The sequence below is a fragment of the Rhipicephalus microplus genome, chromosome 4 (assembly GCF_043290135.1).
Source record: "Rhipicephalus microplus isolate Deutch F79 chromosome 4, USDA_Rmic, whole genome shotgun sequence".
In the NCBI taxonomy this organism is placed as follows: Eukaryota; Metazoa; Arthropoda; class Arachnida; order Ixodida; family Ixodidae; genus Rhipicephalus; species Rhipicephalus microplus.
The window spans coordinates 43,873,402-43,896,944 of record NC_134703.1 but is presented as its reverse complement, the minus strand read 5'-3'; the positions used below and the strand labels follow the sequence as shown (position 1 = coordinate 43,896,944).

The 23,543-nt window shown below is 46.8% G+C and overlaps 1 protein-coding gene across 2 annotated transcripts in view; it reads right to left on the bottom strand.

Moving 5' to 3' along the window:
• Nucleotides 1-4,122: 4,122 nt before the first annotated feature.
• Sbp2 (SECIS-binding protein 2) overlaps nucleotides 4,123-23,543 on the bottom strand; it is a 71,311-nt gene continuing 51,890 nt past the window's right edge. Inside the window, exons 9-14 of one of the 2 annotated variants that reach the window (XM_037422830.2) lie at nucleotides 19,756-19,866; nucleotides 13,022-13,254; nucleotides 8,476-8,581; nucleotides 5,971-6,085; nucleotides 5,467-5,621; nucleotides 4,123-4,547 (exon numbers count right to left, since the gene is read on the bottom strand). In XM_037422830.2, the coding sequence (XP_037278727.2) occupies nucleotides 4,224-4,547; nucleotides 5,467-5,621; nucleotides 5,971-6,085; nucleotides 8,476-8,581; nucleotides 13,022-13,254; nucleotides 19,756-19,866 (1,044 nt within the window). In that variant the 3' untranslated portion in view covers nucleotides 4,123-4,223. The remainder of the gene's footprint in view (nucleotides 4,548-5,466; nucleotides 5,622-5,970; nucleotides 6,086-8,475; nucleotides 8,582-13,021; nucleotides 13,255-19,755; nucleotides 19,867-23,543) is intronic. The other variant, XM_075892651.1, reaches the window with a different exon arrangement.

Here is a 23,543-nt window from a genome sequence, read left to right as displayed (position 1 = left end):
TTTTTCCACCAGAGCACAACACGAAATTATTTTCAACACATTTCACTGCACAAGCACGCACACGCAGCTGTACCCATTTTAGCCAGACTAATGACCGTGGTTTGAAAAAGAATGCTCTAAACACTATTTCTACCTAGACTTTCTTTCTCGAGTAGCATTTGCTGCGAAGACATCACAGCAAATGCTTCTCTCTTATCCCTTTTCAACATGAAATTTCAAGCCCCTTCCCATCAACGGTGTGCAGTAAGTAGTAATACCAGCCTGGACATATCTAATTACTGCCTGTATCTAAAAGATGCCACATCGCCTTAAAAATGGCATAGAAAAGTATAGCACTGTGTTATACAAACAGGAAAGGGCTTCCTGTCAGTTACATGCGTTCCACAAAATATATAAAGTAAATAAACAGTAAGCTAACTTTTGTGACACGGATTCATTCCTAAACGAAAAAAAAATGCTACTTCCGGCTCTTCAAAGGCCCCAGAGAACGAATGCCCAAAATCAGGCAAGTTCGCAGATAGACTTCAGAGAAGCACATGTCTAACTATCGATGTTATGAACTATTTGGAGATGTCCTTGAAGTTCTATATATTTGGGTTATTCACAATATCACTCAACACACACGAACTACGTCAACAAGACCATACAACATTTCTTCACGTAAACTACCCCTTAAGTCGAGCGGCATGAAACCGCGGGCATACGTGGCTTTCTACAACACACGAAAAGTGTGATTAAGTAAATGCACTTATTTTCAAAATGCTCATATATAAAACTAGAAAAAAAAACATGCTTCTTATCGTGATAGATAAGGGTATCAAAAGTCGTAACAAGAACACTCACACGCGATGGTTGAAGTTTTTGCACTTGTGATGAGACGCTACGATTATCAAGCTACGTACACCGAACTTTATCAATGCATGATATAGGGATAGATAACACACATGCATATACCAACGAGGGCGCGTTTACACTAGAGTGACACGACACTGACATGTCCCCGACGAAAACATGAGGCAGACGCAAACCATCGGCCGACCGAAAAGCCCAGATCAAGACCCGAGCAAAACCCATCCGCAGACCTGTTGTCGGCGTGTTTTCGGGAGATCGGCGGCTGAGCAAAAATTCGCCCCATGATTTTGCTTTAAACGACCACGAATCGGGCAATCTCGGGAAAGTTAACAATGCCCTCTCCGAGGTTTCCGCGGCGTCTGAATAGCACCCAACGGAAATCTTTTCTTCGCTACCATATTGTGTATACCCAACCTCGTCCCTCGTTACCAAGGATCATGGCGGGGGCTGCGCTGCTTAGCCGGAGAGGAACAATGGCAGGGCGGGGAGCATGGTTGAAAAAAAAGGTACAGGTGTGGAAGTTTAGTTGGTGTCGTTGCGCGTGCCTCTAATGTGACTACAGAATTGGCCAACGAAATACTGTGAGCACGACAAGGCGCGAGCGCAGTCCTCGAGAGAGCATCCGGAGACTGTGTGTCTTTGAAGTGTACAAAGGCCAACGACAAAAGGAAAGACACTCCAAAAACACAGCCCGCAGACCAAAATCAGTGTCGTGTCTCTATAGTGTAAATGCGCCTATAGTCTCATCAACACTGCATGCTCTATATACACAGGCAACATAAATGTACAGTTAACAAAACACTCCCACAGTAAAACAATTCGCAAACATGCTTCAAATGTGATCAGCGCTGCGGTTCGTCCCCCTGTCTTCTCTTTTGTCCGGGTAGCCATGCGCAGTGTTAAAATATGTTCGAGTGACTCGTTCGTTCCTTTTCCCAGCACTTCCGGTTGATAACTTACTTCCGGGGTTTTAATATTCAGAAAACGTGTTTAAAAAATAAAATTGGTCCAAATCGATGGTTCAAACTCTAGTTAAGAGTTGGGTTGGTTACATATATGTCATCGGAGCATAAGCTTCCTTAAGATTGATTAATTACCGATTGATTAATTAACAGTAAGAATAATTAATGTAAATTATTTTACTTGGTTCATTGAGAGAGCAAACTTTTTTCTTGCTAGCAGCTCGGATGGCTGCACAACGTTTCAGAGCAGATTTTGACCGCGGAATTCTTTCTACTTGGCCTCAGAGATGCGCGTCGGCCCCGCGCGAAACACAAGTTAACACAAGAAATACACCATGTCACACGAACAATGAGGTGCGAACGCCGCTACCAGACACTAGGTCGTCTCCGGACTTTGTAGATCAGGGTCCGGGTCTAGACCCCACATCAAAGTCGTCTCCAGACTTAGTGAACTCTTTAGTGATGAGCCGCAACATACATCGACGTGCGGTACCACCTGATATATGCAGTACACTTTAACGCGGGCACGACCCTCGAACAGTGCATCAATCGATGCTTAGCGTAATCTTGTGTCAAACAACGAACTGTCAGTGACGATGCAGATTCATACGTGGCACTGCCTGACATACGCAGTACGCATTAACGCGGGTACAACATTTAAATTAGTCCGTCGAGTGGTTCTTAACATCATTTTGAGTCCAACAACGAAATGCGCGCATTACCTTCTGCCTGCTTTGACGAAAACAGGAACTTGCGCACTGGCTACTAGAACTACTGCACTGAACGTATTCATATTTCAGCGACTATTCACCACGCGGGGATCTTTAAAATAAGTTTAATAGCGAAATCTGTGCGATTTAAAGGGCCCCTAAAACAATTCTTGTTCGAAGACGAGCGAGTCGTTTGTTTCTCGCCTTCACCCCACTTCTTACAGGCCATGTCTCCTCCTCGCCATAATATACTCATATTTTCATGAATCACGGAGAGATCTCAGTACGCGTCAAACCTAGCCGTGTATTGCACTTTTCGACTACATGATGTTATCTCTGCTTGCACGGTGGAAAGTACGGAATCACGAGGTGAAGTCAGGAAGTCATGCGAGACATGGCAGAATGGATGTTGGTCGACCGCATGGCAAAGTATGGTAACAGGCAACTTGCGACTGATATCCCTTCACATAGTGACCGATAGGAGGATATTTCCTGATGACGTCACGCAAAGTGACTGCTCGCGTAAAAACGGCGCACGCCACGAGAGATTAACTCACTCGGTCCTTATATTACCAATGCCGGGGTCTACCACGGCTCCGCTGACAGAATTACATCACCGTCAGGACGCTGTAAAATATGTAGTAGCAGATTGCGAAGAAAAAACAATAAGTAGTAGTTCCGTATTGGCACGTCGAACTAGCGACCTTTCACTAGCTAGCGGGTGACGCGAACCACTAAGCTACAAAACGTACGTTGTTCAGTTTGCTAACGGCAAGCCATTTATATACACAATGTACCGTTGGCAATCCTGACAGCTGAGCAACTTCGGCGCGGTTTCGTCATCAGCAGCGATATGACGCGACGAGCGCGCATTGGGTTGTTTGTAGGGGCCCTCTAATTTGCAGGAAACTGGCTATTTATAGCACTTAAGCATGTCAAAGCAAACAGCTCTGTCGCCGTCAGTGCAAAACTCCTTGCGAAGTGGAACGCAACCGTATGAGTTGATTCTCTTCCCCTTCCCCCGAAAAAGGTGGCTCACAGAGAACGTCATGGTTTAATTACTATTTACCTTGGCTTGCACGCACAATCCGTCGTGATTACGAAGCCCACACGGCTCGCAACCAGTCATTTGCTAACCAGGCTTTATGACTATATACAACATTCGTAGCCTTCACAAGACACCTCTCTCTCACGCAACACACGCATGCATTTTGTTGATTTCAAAGACTCAGTCATGTGCTCTCAGAAAATAAGGTTGAAGAGAGCTCACTCAAGATTGCTGTTTTCACGACAAAGCGACATAGTTTTGGCACGAACATTGGGCATGTCGTCATGAAGTACACGTGTATCAATATCACTGTGGTAAGACACACAAACAAAAAAGATTAACTACAGACACCCACGAAGTGTACTATCATTTTCTAGGATGTACACGCTTGCAAGAGGGCACAACTGTTCAAATTTTGCTTCACGCATGCACGTTCGCGCGGCTTTCTTTGCACTCTTTGCCATTTGTACATTTGCACTCACCACGCGGAAGCACTAGTTCAAAGTTTACAATTTTACAAGTCTGTGAGACACTTCCTACCCATAACACACACGCACAAACACGCGGGAACATGTACATACGTCGTTCAAATACATCCACACAAAACAGGGACACGTGTACGCTTTGGAAGAGAAATGAGCACATCGTGTACTACGATTCGTGGCCAGCCGACCTTAGCGTCAAAGCCAGGAGCCGGGCCAGCGAGTCGAGATTTTTCGACGCATCCACCGTCGTTAGCGAATTCTCGAAGTCTTCTGCGTCGGACTCCTCGTTCGCAGTGACCCAGCCGTCGTCGAGAACGACACCGACAGAAGTGCTGTCGTCCTCGCAGCGTACTCTCCCAGTGGACTCGGGCTCTTCAGCGACCACTCGACCAGCACCAGACATAGAAACGCCTTGGGTCAGTTCTTGCTTGAGTTTCGTGTAGGTCTCCCTAGCCGCGCTCACCAGTTCGAGAAGCTCCTTGAACTGTGTCTGCACACCCATTCGACGGGGAGAGAACAAGGACACAGGTGTATACGGTACAAGAAAGACTAGGAGGATGATGTGTGATGTTGTACAGAACAAGAGCTGTCACCGAGCAAAGAGTGTTAGGAAATAGTACGGGCAAAAGGTATGATATATCATAGATAAAACCTTCACGGAAATCAGACAATCAAAGATCCCCGAAGCAAGCTCCATAAAAGCACTCATAAACATGCTCGGCGACAAATGTTATAGCGAGGATCCGTGTGACTTGAATGATAGTGTCCGCTCAACACATTATCCTATAATAGTTGCTGTAGTACAGCGTAATCTAGCCTTTTGTTTTTTATGATGCTAAGACACATGCATTCATACATTCAATTAACGGGCCAATCAATTAACGAGCCTGCTGAGCCTGAACTGTGAAAAAAGAAAGCATCAACAAAAGCATACTGTGTCCTATACCTATACTGTGTCGCCTTTGTTATGGGTTTGTAAAGTGAACATGAATTTTCTAAAGCGAAACTGTAATAGCTGGCAGTAAGATGTTCGTAAACAAAGAATCCACGCGGTGCCGTTGTCATAGCAACTGTACCTGCTGCGCGCCGCCTCTGCTATAAGCATAGCCATGCCACCAGCGAGCCGTTGCAAAGGCATCCACCACAGTTTTTACTGCGTGGCTCAGGGTGAGCAATTTCAACACATCGAAAGTGGCAAGGTTCGAGCGTATTCCAGATCTGCCCGTCACCGTTTCTCGGCCGCTTCTCCTTCGGTCACACACGCAAAATCCCTTCACCGCCGGCCTTGATTCTGCAGCACAATAAGCTGAGGATCAACCAGCTTCGCTGCACCAAGCTTTGCAGAGCTTAGTGTAAACTTCCCACTTTATTTCGTTGTTCAGGCTCAAGTGCAACGACGGCAAGCTCACCTCCCGTGCACTGTAGTCGAAAATTCCGACGCAGCTGACAGGCACGTTCTTCTTGGCAAGAGTTCCCAGGTGGCGTCGCTTCAGCGCGAACACGACGGGTACGAAGTGCGCGCGTGCGTAGTCAATCATGTCGCGCAGCGAGTGGTCCAAGCCCCCTGCGAGTGCACGAATACAGACTACACTTAGAGATGATTACATTTAGTTACTTGTAGGCTTATATCAACGCTGTGGGCCTGTTTATGTGCACCTTTCCTTAAAACACAAACCTGTTACTAAAGGCCGAGACGTATACATGCTCTGATCATTATCCAAGTTGAAGTTCAGCCTCTCGCAAATGAGAATGACAAATTTAAGGAAACCAACAAAACCCGTTGCAGAATATATGGCTCTGCCTGTGACGTCACGTGGCGAGCCATTTAGAAGCATCAGTGTTTGAATGCGACTTGTTCGTTAACTAAGTCAGGCACAGCACGTCGACTGCAGGCAGGCGGCGTGGTTTCTTACCTGCGCCTTTCACCTCCTCGATGTCCGGGGCGAAAACGATGCACTTGAGTTTGTTGAGCAGCAGGTACTTGCGCACTTCCTTCAGTCCGTACACTAAACGCCGCTTGGATCGGGCCTACGTACAAAAACAAAGAAACAAAAAGCAAAGGCAAGAGCGAGCAAAATGAGACGCTTCTAAAATACTGTGAAGTACAACTGCACCCCCTGTTCCCCGGCCTCCTCGTGCGCCCGCCTGAGGCATCGCGAGTCCCTTGGAGGCAGCCATGACGCCTCGCCGTGGCTAAATGGGATATCGAAAAGAGAGCGAGAGAGATCGTATTTGATAAGCACGACATATGAGATAAGGAAAGAGCAGAGTCGATCGGAGGGCAAACTGCGGTAGCTGATCTCCTGGACATAGACGGGCCCCGTACGCAATTTGTAACAGAGATAACGAACGATACGTGAGCACTACAGAATGAGCAAGAATTTAAAAAGCAGCCTAGTGTAAGATAAGGTGATGAAATTGCAAAAATTCGCAGGAAAGTGGGCTCAGCTCCCGTAAGATAGGGCACCAGGAGATAGCTTAGAAATGCAAAGGTTCTGAAGTGGAGATCAAAGAGGCTGATTACGGTGATCTGACGAACAAAGTAAGCATCGATAATTTGAACCGCAAAAGCATTCTCTAAGTTTCAGATAGCCTCGAACAAGGTACGCAGGTTCCCTGGGTGTATTATTCTAAGCGCGACGGTCAAAAGCGGAATCTTGCGAACCGGGATCTTGTGACCAGAATGCTATGGTAATGTTTCTGTGGCACTCTACCACATGAAAGAGTCAGTACACTTCAATAAGTATAGTTTTGCTCACCAGATACCAATTCTACTATCACTCGTTCAATAACGGCACGGCACCGCCTATAGATGGAGCTGTGTCCAGGTTCGCCAATTCCTGGAAATCCTGCTTGGCCAGTGGCCACAGAAACAAGCATTTTATGCAGCGAATAAATCGATACAGACCTCAAATTTTTTAATGCGATGAATCGGGACGTTGATCATCACGTTGCTTACGACCTGTTTAGAGCGCACTTGGACACCGAGCGCCTTCTACTGACGATCTAACATTCACCGCAAGGGAACCACCACACAGTTAGTACAAACTCTAGAGGAAAGACTTTCCATAGGGCCAACGTATGCATTTGAATCTACAACCACAAGGGCGCTGCCATTGCAGCTATTACAGTACTGTGTGAGAGCGTTATTAGCATCTGAAATGCGTGTCAAGCTTGTCCGTGGCGTTCACTTGTCATCGCCATTAATCACAAAGAGATGACATGAAGCAGGTTTGTAAGCAAAGGTGTATGCACGGGGAGGGGGCAGGACGGGAGAACGAACACAGGCCCATACATTGACATGATAGGGAGGGGGGCACTGCAATAAATTTTCACCCCCTCCCCCCTGAAATGGAAACCCTGCGCCCGCTTATGGTTGTAAGTTGCCGTACGTGTCAACAGGAACTGCAGACGACGCACTGCGACTCACAAGTCAGTGAGAAGATGGGCGAACGGCCACGAACTGGAACTTGATTGGCTGTAAAGGCTCAAGAGGCCAGAACCCTCCTGTCGTTTTTACTCGAACTCACCTCTCGAATGGATGGGTGGATGCTATGAGCATCCCCTTTATAACGGGGCGGTGACATGTGTGCCACGCTTGATGGCGCCTTTCAACAGGATTTGGATGCGCCATCTAGCAAAAGTTCCTAGAAACACATTTTCGTGCGCCACGAAGTAAACTGCCTGAATGACGCTTGAATATTTAATAAATATTTCCGAAATGAACATTAGGTGCTGTTCGCACGCTTACAATTCGTCATGACGCCTATGTTTGATTCCAAATATCATCAACATTAAACAGTGCAAACTTTAGCCGACCTATAAATTACTGCAAAGGCAACAATAAAAATGGCCAGGGCAGCCACTGGTGGCTACTTTTTGCAGGAAATTGGCTACTTTACGACCCTGTCAGGCTACAAAAATTTCAAGTTGGCGCCATGGCTCGTTATTCTGCGTATTGGCTCATTCAAAATCGTCTTATTTATTGTTGAATATTATTATTCATAATATCCTTTTCAATTACAGCTACGAATTTGGCGCTGAAATTAAATGGCGCGGCTACTTTGGCTACTTTTAGCCTGAGTTTTGACTCCTTTTTAAGTCAACCCAACAGCAATCCTTGTAAACGCGGTGTTCTTGCGGTCGGCGCTCTTTCAGCCTAATGTTTCCTCTAGCCCAAAAAAAGACTATGGGCGACGCCTCCTTGGGCTGTTAAACAAATATTTTCGTACTTTTGTATATTATGACGTGAATGAATAAGCCTATGAAACATCGAATCCTTTCGTTTCGTCGTTAATTCTTCTAGTTTAGTAATGCTTGTTTTGTCAAGGATTTAGTGCTGCCCAATATGTCGGCATAGTTTGTACTGAAGTGAAAAAAAAAACTTCAAGTAAACAAGCTGCCCCCTACGTACGTACCTTGATGGGGTCCTTCTGGTACAGTCGGTCCTGGTAAAACACCAAGTCCGCAAGCAATGCCTTGGTTGTCTTGTTGATCTCGGGACTCTGGACGTGGTCACAGTAGCTGCTCAAAGTTGGAAAGCGAAATTAAAAAAAATTCGTCACTTCTGTAAACCCCGTCCCAACATAGCTGCAATATTCATTAAACCGTGTCGGCTACACTAATAACATGAGTTAACAACCCTTCGTGTACAACAGCGGTTCTCAGCCACCAGTGTTTCGGGAAACCTTTATGGAAAGATGAAGTTATGAAGGACTGAGAGAAAAAAAAGCGAGGAGTAGGGGGAGACAAAAATTAACATGACATGTAGCGGGAAATAGGTGCCTTTTATTTCTCCCTTGGCAAAGAATGGTCGAACTAACATGCACGTCCATTCGATCTCAATAGATAGTTACTAAGCTGTGTGGTCTGCAGCCGTATTTAACCTTAATCTATCTATGCTTGCTCTTCAAACCTATAAACCTACAAAAAGTTTGCTCGTCTGCATACGTCACAGAAAAACTGCAACAAAAGCTTTGAGCTTTGTAACCCTCTCATAAAGGAGAAACACAAGTCAGCTCCGTTGCAATGCGAATTTGATTTGCAGTTATACAAACTAAAATAAGAAAAGGACGAGGTCGTGTGACACACCTGGAGAAAGCTTTACGCACGCATTTTGCGGCTGTTATTTGAGTGAGAGTCAATGGTTTACGATGGCCTTCAGAGGTTTTCAAGAATCACGGTATGCAAATGTTCTTAATGACAAGCACAGTTAAGCACGGCGCACGCCTATGCTTTTTTCCCGCATGATTGCAAAGCTCGGGCAGGCGATTCGACTACAGACCAGAGGGACCGCATTTTAGGTAGAGCAATAACACACATTTATATCGATTTTAGGTACACTCTTCAGAGCCAGACGTTGTCACCAGGGCTACACAACAGCAGCGTTACTCATAAAAGTCATAACCATGTCATCGTTTTAGCATTCAAAATATTAGACTCCCCTTAGGCCTACTAAAACTGCTACTGCTGAGCACTTAACTTTCATTAAACAGCTTCAGTGAATTCAATCAACACAATTCACTTTAAAGGACCCTTAAACCACCTCCGATATTGTAACCCGAATGTGTTTTCTGCCGGGGTTCGCCACGGCTCCACTGACGTATTTCCGTCACAGTTATGACGTTGTACAACGCACACGAACAGATCGCAAAGGGAAAAAAGAAAAAAAATCTACGACCTTTCGCTCCGCAGCGCGCGACGCAAGACCACTGGGCCACAGAACGCGCGTTGTCTGGCTTGCTGACGGCGAGCTATTTATACACACGATATACTAATGGCGCTCCTTAGAGCTCAGCAGCTTCAGCGCGTTTACGGCACCTGTAGCGAGGGGGCGCGATGGGCTCACGTTGGGCGCGCTTTGAAGGTCGTCGCCCCGCACGTTGTAATGCGCGAGCGCCTTCACGGGGCGTAGTCGCTAGTGCGTGCGCGCTTATCTCGTGATTCGGGCACATCGTGCATCTTATGCTTCCACCGAAATTTCCCTCTGAAAGCTCGTTCACACCGAAGGCGGGGCGGCCAAAGCGGCAGCGCGGGAAAAGGGTAAAACCTCCTCTCCAGGCTGCGAAAGCGGGAGAAAAACCAGGCGGCAAGGCCGATCGCTTTGCGGCAGCCAATCAAAACGCCACGCAGCAGAGGCGCGGCGGTGGCGCGGGTGTACGCTTGGGAGAAGCACTGACACGTCATAGCTACACATGCGCAAAATCGCTAGATGCCCACCTCTTCTGCCGCGCGGCCAGAGGAAGGAGGCATGCGGTCTGAACAGGTTCTGAGGTTACAGTGGTTAAAGAGGGCACGAAGGTCACTCGCTTGCTGCCACGGCCATGTTTACGAAAAGAGCGCACTGCTCAAACACGAAGTGAAAATTGTGGCAGTTGTTCGCGCTCGTCCAGTGAATACACTTATGCGTTCGTTTCGTGTCGAGCTGTGATAGTTGTTAGTGCGCGCTCGTACTGCATATGCTTATGTCCTGCGTGGTCTCTGCTCGAGGTGCGCGCTACAAGTTTCGAGCTGCTTGCCCTTCTTCGCGTGACAGTTTGTTGCTGTATAGCATTCATTCCGTCGCCCTTCGGCGAAACGATACACCAAAAACGCTCAACTGTCCCATGTTTCACTTTCGTGTTATGCAGAAGCTATAGACAAAGGAATGAGCCGCGCTTTTTTTTTTAACGTTTCAATGAACACGCGCATCGTGGTCAAGATTATTTATACCCCATGCGGCAGTGCTATAGACCCCGGGCGCACCAGCAAATTCCAAGATACAATCTTTTCTCCCCTCCAGTCCTTTCCAGCCTCGACCAGCACGGTGCTCCCCAGTGACGCTTGCTATCAGCAAGCGATGCTGCAATTGGTCGAACAAGAACCTACAATTCCCTGTTAGTCTGCAAGCAGCTGTCCACGTTCGAGCGGACGGTGCTCTGGCACCGCGTGCCACCGAACGTACCCATTATGTTGGCAATACTTTGAAAGGCGCGCGCGCAAAACAGGGCCCACACCGGCACACTTCGTATACACAGGGTGTCCCACGTAACTTTAGTAGAGTTTAAAAATAAGCCGGAACACGATTACGACAGGACTAAATGGATGTTGCTCACCTTTGCCTGGAGTTTATTTCTTGAGTTTTCGAATAATGTTTATTAGATCTGTTTAACTAACTAACTTTTGAAAAAACGAAGATGGATAAAAATTGCTATGAGAAAGTTGTAGATCGGTTCGCAAAACGTGAAAATAGATAATTTTGAGCTTCATATCTGTTGGGTATTAGTCTTTTTCTGCTAATTACAAATGCTGACGAAATGAAAAAGTAACACGTGACAAACCCGCTAGCACGTCAGTGCGCACGACGATTCAAGTGGTCCCTAACGTTCTGCGCACGAACGACACGCTTCCCTCACAACGGTTCACGACAGCGATAAGCAGTCACAGCAGTTATCGTTTTTGTAGCCGATAGCAAAACGTGTTCATCCTAAAGCCACCACCATCGTTGCGGCCCTGCCGAGACAGCACAATGGGTCAAATGATATGGTTGTTCGTACGCGCAACGTTAGGGAGCACTTGAATCATTGTGCGCACGAGCGGCTTTGTCACGTGGTATTTTTTTGTATTTCGCGGGCATTTGTAATTAGAAAAACGCTAATACCAAATAGATATAAAGTTCAAAACTGTCTAATCGGACGTTTTGCAAACCGATGTACAGCTTTATCATTGAATTTTTCACCTGTCTATTCGTTTTTCGAAAACTTAGTTAATTATACATATCTAATTAAACAATATTTGAAAACACAAAAAAAAATAGTTTGACTAAATCCAGGCAACGGTGAGCGACATGCATTTGGTCGCGTTGTAATCGCGTGTGCGGGCATACTTTTAAACCCTGGCTCAATTTACCAGCAACACCCTGTATATGAGCACGGGCCTGCACGGCAACAGCGATTAATCAAGAAGCATAAAGTTGTCACACGAAGTTGACGGAGTCACAAAAGCCGGAAGAGTGCACTGTTTCAGAACGCAATGCGACGACGTATGACCACATGGCGAGGAGGGGAAGCGGCATCGCGAGAGGAAACCAGCCTACGAACGTAGGATATAGAGGAGGAGGAGGAAGCAACAAAAAGGGAGAAGGCAGGGAGGTTAACCAGAAAGGCATCCGGTTGGCTACCCTACACTGGGGGATAAAGGAAGGGGACAAGAAAGACGAGAAAGAGGGAAAAAGCGAAGGTAAAATACAAAACGAGCGATCCCCTCGTTTCGGTCGTCAAATGCGTGTAACTAAGTTTTCGAAAATTGTCTCCGCTAAGTGTTCGAACTTCATTATTAATAATAATTTGTGGGGTTTAACGTCCCAAAACCACCATATGATTGTGAGAGACGCCGTAGTGGAGAGCTCCGGAAATTTCAACTACCTGGGGTTCTTTAACGTGCACCCAAATCTGAGCACACGGGCCTACAGCATTTCCGTCTCCATCGGAGATGCAGCCGAGATTCGATCCCGCGTCCTGCGGGTCAGCAGCCGAGTACACTATCGCGACTAGACCACCGCGGCGAGGCTGTTCGAACTCCATTGTAGACTCGAGCACATCCACCGAACCACAACTAAATTTCTTCCTCCGGGTGGTTTAGCGGCAAACCCTACCACGGTGGTCTTAGAGGTTATGACACTCGACTGCTAACCCGAAGGTCGCAGGATTGAATGCCGGCTGCATTTTCGATGGAAGCGAAAATGTTTGAGGCCCGTGTACTTAGATTTAGGTCACGTTACAGAACCCCAGGTGGTCGAAATATACGAAGTCCTCCAATACAAGGCACCTCTCATAACCATCTGGTGGTTTTGGGACGTGAAACCCCACATATAATTATAACAAACACCCGTCGGTCTAAATTTCCGAAGCGCTCCCTTACGACATGCCTCACAATCATATCGTGGCTTTTGCACGCAAAACACCACACATTAACACTACTACTTACTCCCTAAATCTCGTAGAGTGCAACTGCTTCACTTCAGGCTGTGCTTCGGAGTTCGGCTCGATCCGCGACAGCGGCGTCTCCTGCAGGCCAATTTCTTCGTTGCTCTCCGTTGCAGGGTCCAGCTCGACGACCACTTCCGATGCCGAGTTTGCCAGGCAGCCCTGCCTGGCAGCCGTGAGAAGCCGCAGCTTTTCGCGACGCTGACGACGATCTTCGCGCTCCTTGATGATTATCTGCGAGCGCCGCGGTGCATACATGTTATCCCCTCCAATCCTGAAACGGCCGCCCTATGACGTCACCTGCGCGACGCGCTGTGACGTCGCCAGGCCCAGCCTTCGAAGAATGGTGACGTTGTTAGCGAGTACATACACGTGAAGTTCTAGTAACGTTGCACGTGAAGAGCATCCTGTACCTCGGTGTTTCGAACAATGTGTCCGAAAAATCTCAAAAAATAAGGGAAATAATACATTTGCTCGCTTGCTCACTAAATGCGTTTTCTATGTCAGCAGATATCTTAAAGCGACTAAAGAGGTCAACTTCCACGATCATTACAGCAATTAAACTAACATTTCATTAAGAATCAGGCGGTATATATAGAGCTAAATGGTGGAAGGATCGGTACCGTACGTTTTTGGGAAGAGTCAATGGTCCCTCCGAAATTTCGAAAAAGCAAACGCTGCAAGGCAGTGTCTATACGAAGTGTTAAAATCAGACAAACTTCGCCTGCAAAACCTAAACTGAAATGCGGAAGAAGAGCACAACTGCCATGTTCTTCAGAGACGTTCATAATGAGCGAGCGTACATCAACCCTGGAGCGGCTTCATTTTGTGGGTGCGCAGGCTGCATGCGCACTTGCGGTTATGGCCATAGAGTTTCTTAAGATTAACTGTCGCTGCGATCGTTCAGCGACCATGGAATGATGGGTAGTACACACATTTGCCTAGTCTTCGGATTTGCGGGCGGCGAATTGTACTTGCGGCTTCCTTTATGGCTGTGTTTCGGTTTTTGTTTTGAAAGAAATATTCAACCCTTTTGAACTTCATGACCCCGATTTCGAAACTTAATTTTAAAAGAATAAGGTGGTGAAGCACAATCACTGAACATTTGCTGATTTTTTGTTCCAGCTCCAAGCCACACGAACACACACGGAGCCAGAAGCAGGCCAGAAGTAAGAAGAGTATACAAATGTGTGTACTACCCATCATTCCCATGATCGCTGAAGCGCCATGCGTTGCAGCTCCCATAGACACTAGCGCCAGAGTTCCCTCTAGTGTGTATAAGGAAACTCTGTATTTATGGCCACATGCTGCACATCGGTGAGCTAATGCAGAGCTGTAGCTTCGCTGCACACGTCGTGAAGAGAGGCATTATTTTGGTCGAGCGCCAGTGGTGCTCATCGGCGCTTGCGTTCAAGATTCATTGGTAAAATCGCTAGAATTTGATTAGTATTTCTGCAATAATTATCCGATGGCACCTTTTTCTTTGAAATCTAAGAGCGGCGATTGGCTATTCGCGGGAAGAAAATTATTACACATCTGAACTGACCGCCTGCCTCCCCGAAATAAATAAACGAATATTAACTCTGAAGACGTGTGCCGCTACCTAAAATGTAATTATTAAGGCGGCGAGCCACTATTTTATTTCCCTTATCTTTAACGACAGTTTTCTTGACACACCCTGCCCGTTGCCAGAAGCGTAATCAAATACCCTTGCTAGCGAATGCAAACCAAAACGTGGGATGCGTCAATATCGCAAAATATTTTGGAGCTGAAATGGCTGTGCGTTTATGCTGTATAGCTTCGTCTTGTAAGTTGCAGCACTGTTTCGAAACAGTTACGTAGCTAGGAGCGGTAGAGGAGAGGACATGTGCACATGTGTTTGTGCAACAAGCTCCCCCCCCCCCTCCACGCGATCTCTATCTACTTAAGACTGCTTGAAAAGGCGGGCTGTGAACGTTACCCAAAACAAAAAGAAAACACTGCCGATAAATATATAGTCGAGGCCCCTGAGACCACGCGAGCCAAATATCAGCACGCGTCCTGGTATATGAGATTCTTAAAATCAGCTAGAAAATCGTTGCCTCTTTACTCAGAACATCATGCCACAGACCGAATTACCGTGTCGTACAATAAATATCTGCGGCCAGTGGCTGATATGGGCATCACGAGTTCAATAATTGCCTGGGTCGCCACGGGATGCCGCCACATGCCCGCGATCAAATTCAAAGCGCGCGTTCGAAGAAACAGTAGTGTTCAAGATTATCACACGTGTTGACGAAGGGACGAATCTTTTTACCGTGTCTTGCACCTCCCTGCGTAACGTTTAGCGCGCTCGCTGGTACAGAGAGATCAGTGTTTGCATGTGTCATACTCTCCTTCTTGTCGTTTCAAAATTTTGTTTCAAACATGTGTGAATTCCCGCAAAATTTTTTGTTTTTGTTTTTTTTGTTTTTTTATTTGATGTTACCCAGGGCTGTTTTAGTTATGTCATCTTAAAGTGTCTAAGCTTATCTGCCGTGTACTATCGCTTGAGTCTGCGCAAAAAGCTTCTGTTGGCAATGATTCAGTGTTCGTAGTTCTTTTCTGTGTCGCTAGGGTTATGGGTTATATATGAAGTGCTGCTTCTGAAATAAAAATTAGTAGCAAGTGTAGCGAGTGTCGTGTTTTGTTGTCCTCTTCGTCCCCGTGAATTTGCGCTACTACACCATATGGTTAAATGATGTCTCACCAACTAGCCCAGCTCTCAACCCTACTGAACCCTACGGTACAGAGAGAATAGGTGACCAGTAAAAGAGCGAGGGATCGTGGGATGCACCGTCTGCTACCGGCTTCCGGTTCGAGAAGAGTAGACGACGGTGAACCGCTTCGCCGCAAGCCTCAGATTATTCGGAATTCGCATGCGCGGTTGCCCGTTTATCTGATAAGCCATGGTAGGTTGTTGAGCTAATGGCTGCGTCAACTCGAGCGTGAAAGGCAAACGCATTAATCGATTGCCACGAAACGAAGAAAGAAAAATGAGGTGGGCCGCGGCTGGGAAGAGAGCCACGGAGACAGGTAGCCTATGAGTATACGCGGAACGTTAAATCCGCAGTGTGCGAAAATAATTTTATCACAGATACATGTGCATTCCACACTAAAAAAAAAGCTTACGTATGAATTTGCTGTGAATATTATATTGAGAAATAAACTGTCGCGCAGACGCGCCTAGCAAAAATATCATGGGAACGCGCGGGTGAAATCTACCTGCCATACGAGATGAGCGCCCACTATTGCACCCAGATATATGACAAACAAGGCAAAAGCTCCACTCAAGACGATAGTTATAGCGCGAGAACAAAACGACGACACAGAGACAAGAAGGACACGAAAGTGTGTCGTCGTTTTGTTCTCGCGCTATAACTATCGTCATGCCATACCAACTAGCCCAAGCTGCCACACTTCACTCAAGAGTAAGCTTACACGAAGCGCTTGACGAGTGCATTTGCGTTTATCTTGGTCAAACTGTGCGCCAGGACGAGAATCAAAGGAAGACGTGCGTGGAACAAGCGCAGGGTTTAGATTATTCAGCGCCGCCTATGTCTGACTTGTGCCGCGCAGCTTAATCAAGAACAGCGTTTATATGAAAATCTGGTTTCGAATAAGAAATGCATCTTATAGCGCGCAGAATGCGAGAAAAAAAAAATATCTAAATTCGCTCAATAAGTACTGCGCTTCATGTCGATCGACCGACGATGTCGGCCGAAGCAATGATCCCGAAAGGAACTTTTAGCACAATGCTACAGTCATCTCAATCCCCCGAGATCTTTAAAATTGTGATTGTTTATCTGCAGTAACGTATTATGCAATGAAAACCGTCTTCCGTATCGACCGATCTGCTTGCCAAACTGAGAGTACCCCCCCGAACACTCTAAATGCATTGCAGATCATCTTAGTGCGATAAAAACGTTTCCCTACCGTTCATGGCTTTTGTAGTTTGTCATTGTCACAATCACGGTTAGCAAAAACAAAAAAAAAACAACTTCTAAAGCACTGCAATCGCACGGAGAGGCGTTTTTGTTTTTTTTTCAACGGAGCGGCACAAAAATGCGCGCGTGCCGCTGCTAACCCGCGTGATGCGTCGAACCGGAAGCCGTCGTATCCCACAGTTCCCTGCGATTGCCCATATTACCGGTCACCTATTCGCTTGAAGCGCGCGACGAAACCCTGCAACTCCACTCGTACTAAAGGATTCAAAAATTTTCGCGGCGACGAGCACTCTAGAAGCTATTCGATGATTAATTGTAAGTATCGCAGGGCCATTTAGCAGGTTACAATCCAATTCCAACCGCCTGTCTGCAAGGTATTGGGGGGGGGGGGTGAAAATTTTAGTTTCGTATTTAGTGTACACGCACGCACGAACATACATAAATTATGGTTAAAATACTTCCCCACCCACACCCAGAAAAAAAATTTCTGGCTACGCCTCTGTTGCCCGCCCACACGAGCCAATGGTGTTGAGGTAATAGGTGGGATTAAGAGAAAATGACAGCCAAGGCAGACGCTGCTTCGCTTCGTCTTCGCGCGATAACCGCGTCGAACGCGACAGGCCACGTGACCCGCAACACTGCCCACTTTCGCAGTCGGGACCACGTGGCGAAGGCGCGAGTTTCCGTTCTTTCCGCTGCAAGATTACGGTGCACGAGATGCCCAGGAAGTTCACAGACACATCGTACTCACCAGAATTGCGGTTTCCAGACTCGGGAATTTCGGCTAGGCGCCGAGCCAGGTCAGCCAGGTTATGCCGCAACATTCGTATACGGAACAAGATTCTTTTATCCACTTTGTACTGCCGAGAGACATGCCGCCGTTCACGGAGCCAAAAAAGTCGCAACCCCTTTAAGATGTTTGTATCGAGATATGCAAGGGCCAAAAAAAAAATAAAAAAGCCGCTGCATCCGACGAAAAAAAAAAAAGTCACTCATGCGTAAACAGCATACGTACGTGCGTAATTGGCAGCTCGCTGTCGCGCGACGGGCGCAGAGAAAAACCAGGAGGTAGCATTACGTGACAAGCTTGAAGTCTAGTCATAAAAAAAATAGGGAGAAGTAGGCCCCGGTTATGCGAAAGGCATGCACTACTATTGGCCGGCTTGCTTTGTTTGCGTCAGTTGCGCGGAGCCTTATCAATCTCATCGGTCGGGAGGGGCGGTGTCAGAATTTAGGTTGCAGAGGCTAGCGGAATGACGTGCAACTCTTCCATAGTTTTTTTTTTTTTTCCTTCACGATTTAGCATCACTGCTTCTCGGCGCCTCCTTACACACAGAAGACAGCTACACGCTTGAGGAGTGACGACCTCTGGTAATTGTTGCGACAATGCCTCCTCTAGGAAGATGCCTGCCGCATGAGCAGAAAAACAGCTGCCACACCCTTTCCCTCTTTCATTTTAAAATGTTCTCGGTCGCTAGCGTCACCTGTGGCGGATGGTGCAACAACGCAACACTTTGCATAGCCTCCGAAACAGTGATGCACAGTTGCAGGTCTCGAACAACTCTCGACTGACGCGCCCCTATGGGCCGTAAATGAAAAACGCTTAGCTGGTACCGCCCGTCGCCGTGATGATATTGTTAAAGTCCCTCAATAAATTATGGAGGGACCTTAGATATTGTCGGTCGCGAGCGCCACCGCGCGGAGCTTGTTTAAAACTGAAGGCAGGCCAACTCCGCTGGGAGCGCGAGCCATTCCTCGGGCATCTATCTGGAGGAGGCGTTGGTTGCGATTACAGTGTGTGCATGGGTAAAAAAAAAACAAAGGAATCATGGTTTGCTAAAACCATGACCTACTACACTCCTGACCTGTTCAGATAGCGGGGTTCCTATGGGAGCGCGTGTCCCCGCTCTCGTTCAATCGCTCGCCGTAGGTGGCGCTACCTATAACCTGTTCGTCTGTTTCTTTACGGTTGTTTTGTAGGCGCTGGTATAAGAATGCCTGCATTCTGTAGTGAACTGGCGGCATATATGTGACTATTTCTTCCCATACATTGCTGGTTAAGCAAGGTGTTCAGAGCGCTTGAGTATTTATAGCACACTGGTTGACAAACGTGGGAACCCGTAGATTTACACGATGTAGGGCAGCCTATGCGTGGTAGCGTGCATTTTATTGCAAAAAAATTCTGAATGTCTTTTAGTATTATTATTTCTGAATAATTCTAAATTTTGGATCATAAATACGCACTACGAGTGCTTTGTTGGTCAAAATTTGACCACAAAGAGTGAAGATGACGTCAGCGAGCAGGTGCTGACTAGCGCCACGCCGCTCGTAGGTGACGGCCCTAGCGGCAGAAGGTATGAACTAGAACGTGGGCGCTGGAAGAGGTGCTCTCTGGGCAGGTCAGGAGTGTAGTAGGTCATGGCTAAAACAATGCTACTGCCTTACCAAAAAGCCCGTCAGGGTGAGCACGTGTGCTGCAATCGCCGGCAACATGCAGCTGTCCTCCCGAGGGGTAGTGGCAATCTACCATTGACGATTTGAGAATGCTTGCCGAATGTGCTCCACACCAGTCTTATTTTCCTAGTTACTTCGGGCTTCGGACTGCTACACCTTTGTGCACGAAAAAAAATGGCCGTGCGTCGCAAGGCTACGCGAGGCCCTTCAGCTGCTCAGCTCCGAAGCCCGGTCAGCGCTCACACGTCGACTCGATACTCCACGTTGTGGACGGCACTATTTTGAGCAAATGTGACGAGGAGGAGCGTTTGCCTACTTTTTTCATGACCGACAGCTTTCTGCGGGCCGGAGTTTCGCGCTCTTTGCCCCGCTTCTTGCTGGGTGCAGAGGAGTCCAGGCGGTTCGCCACCAAGCAACACCTGGCCACCTACGAGAAAATGGGCCACCACGGCAGGCGACCACCGTCAGTGCCAATGCCTGACGCAATTACTGCTCCTACTCTAAACTGGCGGGTTAGAGTGCTCCAGCAAACTCAGTTTGGCGTTTTTTTTTTTTTGTACGACTATTACTGGTGCCCAAGTAAGGCTCGCATATCTCAATCGTTCTCCTCCCCAGTAAGGATGTGCTCAGAATTATCGCCTGCCCACCCATTAGTCAATGGCGTAGCCAGGCGGGTGAGCGGCGTGGAAATTGAAAATGTTCGTGACTTTTGAACTCGAGTTCAAAAGCCACGAACATTTTCGCGGCTTTTGAACGTGTATACGTGTACACATTAGAACCTCTTGTTGACACGTTTCCGCTTAATACGATTTCTCTTCTGCTACGCTCGCAATCGCGAAAAGGGCCAACCCTCATAAGCGCGAAAATGCACGCGACAGCGACGAGCGACGCGATGTAGATCGTCTTTGCGCGATCAGTCGCTAGCGCAGGCAAACCTCATTCACGCGACGGCTTCGGCAAGCGAATTCCACTGTTGCTGGCATGAGGCCGTCTACTCGCACCAAGAAAACCGTGTAGTGAACAATATGCAATTTAAAAATAAAATATATTGTTGTATAATGGAACGAAAAGTGTTTATGGATGCCTTGCAGCACTTTTTTATATGCACACGCGTAAACATTGCGTTATTGTTGCGCATACGTGACTCGGGCACGGTCACGTGCACCTATGCAGTCTGTCTTTTCCGTTTTTTTCGCTATAGGCTGCTTGAGCCCTGCACTTCCGGGCGATGAGCAACGGTTTCCAAATCTGGAGAACCGAGCGATCGCGCGAAAACGAGCACGCGATACGTCGCGCGAACGCCCTGTTCCGTCGCTCATAGCATCGCTCGTCGCTGTCGCGTGCATTTTCGCGCTTATGAGGTTAGCTCTAAAATCCGTTTCGGATAATACATTTCCCGCGTTTTCTTTTTCTCGGAAAAGTATTAACGAGGTCCTACTGTATACACGTGCAAATGCACGTACAGAAAAGAAAATGTCCCTGGCAACACCCCTGCCACCCTTCCGACCGGATTGAGCCAGCATAACACCTAGTACAACGAGGTGTTGCCCTCGGCACACGACGGAGCCACGTCATGTGCTTTCTTGGGAGTTCAAGGGAAGGTGAAGGCCTGAAGAGATGAATCTTCTTCAATATGGGTTGTCACTCGAGCCAATGTAGTTTCCACTCAACCCCCCCCCCCCACCCCTGTTGCAGAATATTCATCTCTTCCAAAGCCCTCATCTTCCCCTGAACTCCCAAAGTTCACATATGAAATTTCGGCATAGTGACTGCCAAGAAATTAAGTGAACTGACACGCATACCCTCCCTGGTGCCAAAGGTCGGCTCGAGCAAAGGATGCTTCAATGTCAAAGAGGCGACGACAAATGAGGCACATTTCTAACCTAAGACGGAATTTCATTGGCCTGTCCACAGCATTGAGAGGTGTATACAGCGTGCTGTTCAAACTGCTTCAACTAGACCGATAGTCAATTTGGACTCATGACCGCTAGGCAGTTACACTAAACAGTACTCCAGGTGAACTCTATAGGTAGCTGGTTAATGATATCTGGAATTTAATGTCCTAAAACCGCAATTTCATTATGAGGGGCATCATAGTGCAGGGCTCTGGAAATTTTGACCACCCGGTGCTCAGTATACACCGACATCGCACTGTACACGAGCCTCTGGCATTTCACCTGGATCAAAGTGGGACTGCCGCAGCCGAAAAGAACCAACGACCTTTAGGTCAGCAGCTGAAAATCATGCACCACAGTGGCAGACCAGGGGCAGTTGGTTTAAAAAGCTACACCACTTTAAACAATGCTAACAAGTAAAGTTATCACTGCTGTCTCACGTGTTAATGGCTCACGTGCCACAATTAAATTGAGCTTCCTCGGTGAGTGATAGCCTTCGAAATTCACAAAAGGAATGCACTGAATCATTAAGCCCCAGCATATCCCTTAAACTGCATTTCCTTCTGGCTGAATTCCCCAGAAAATTTATGCCAATTCATTCTCAGCATTATCAATGAAAAAGCTGCAATGCTCAGTTCTTGCATCAAGCAAGATACCATCCAACGTGCAAATCAAAATCTTAGCGCAGCCAACAATTTATGCTTAAAAGAAGATGCTAGTGATGGCAGTCTGCCCTTCCCTCCTCACACTTCACCAATGGTAATAATTTGAAACAGTGACTATTAGGTTTTTATTCTTTTTTTTCTTAGCTATAGACACCAGCACTCCATTTCTTTAACTTGCTCTCAAAGTGTCACGAAAACTGCTGTAGGTCCTGTCCGAAAACTACCTGTTTGAAAGGCATTGTGTTTAAATATGCCTCGTCTTTGCTTTGTGTCTGTGTTTACCCCGCGCTCCCAGTTCGCTGAATGATTATGAATTACCAACTAGCCCACCTTTACATCCTATTGCATAGTTATTTTTGCCAAGTTTTCTTTAACATACATGGAATACATAGCTTCGAGTCCTTCGTACTATGGCCCATTCCTGGCTACAAGCTTACCTCTTAGAACCACAATTACAAAAGAATAAACAGCAGCAGTATGGCTACATGAATGGCATATTTAAACAAAAGAGACATTTTTCACACTTGCACAGAGCATTAGAGAGCCGTCGACTACAGCAGGGGCCGTCAACTAAAGCAGAGAGCGTAGATCGCAGAGCTAGTGTTCCACCGCCACCACCCCCCCAGTCCTAAACCTCTGGCTTCAGACGCAAAAACTGGCGGCCATGTATTGCTAAACCAAACCTCCTCCTCATCACTGATGAGACAAGCCTAAACAAATGCGTAAGCAGACACTGCTGAAATGCACAATATCACTTGTATAAATGTTCGCAACTGTGTAAACTCTCGTTTGTGAATCTTGTAGCATAGCTTGAAAGGGTGCCGCAGGAAAAAAGGTAAGGGTAAAACAGGAGGAGGAAAGGAGCTGCTTCACAACACTGCTGCACACAAGTGCAGAGTTGTTTTCCTGGTGCTCTGCATTGCGTTCTCCAGTGTCCCACTGCAGCTCTAGTGCTAAAAGACATTGCTGAACCACTTCTGCTGTGAGAACATTGTTCTTTTTGCACTGCAGATAGACAACATAACTGTATGTATTGAGCAAACTGTGAAATCAGATTTTGTGAAATCAAATCCTCTTGTGTCTAATCAGAGAATAGGCAGTAGTCAACGATTTCTGCAACAATTCGCTACTTGCATTGCAAACAGCATTTGCAGTGAGACTGCTGGGTGTTCATCTCACCATGGTCCTGCAACTAGACAGTTGGCAGTTGCAATTGAAACAGAGCCAGGAATTGAACAAACTGGATATTTTCTTTCTTAAAAAATTCACGCATCAAAAACACGTCATGCATATTCACACAGAAAACAGGCAAATGTTGACAAACACGATTAGGAAGAATAAGTGCAAATCAAACAAGAAAGCAACCACTCATTTCAAAACACCGCTAAAGGCAGCCACAAAGAGCTAACAACATAATCAAGAACTACCTAAAAACTTAGTGCACACAAACAACATATTAAACTCAGTTCTGTTAGCCCATGGTGACTTCACAGCTATTGTCAACTTGTGCGTTCTTAAAGAACCTAGTACATTTTCAGTCACAT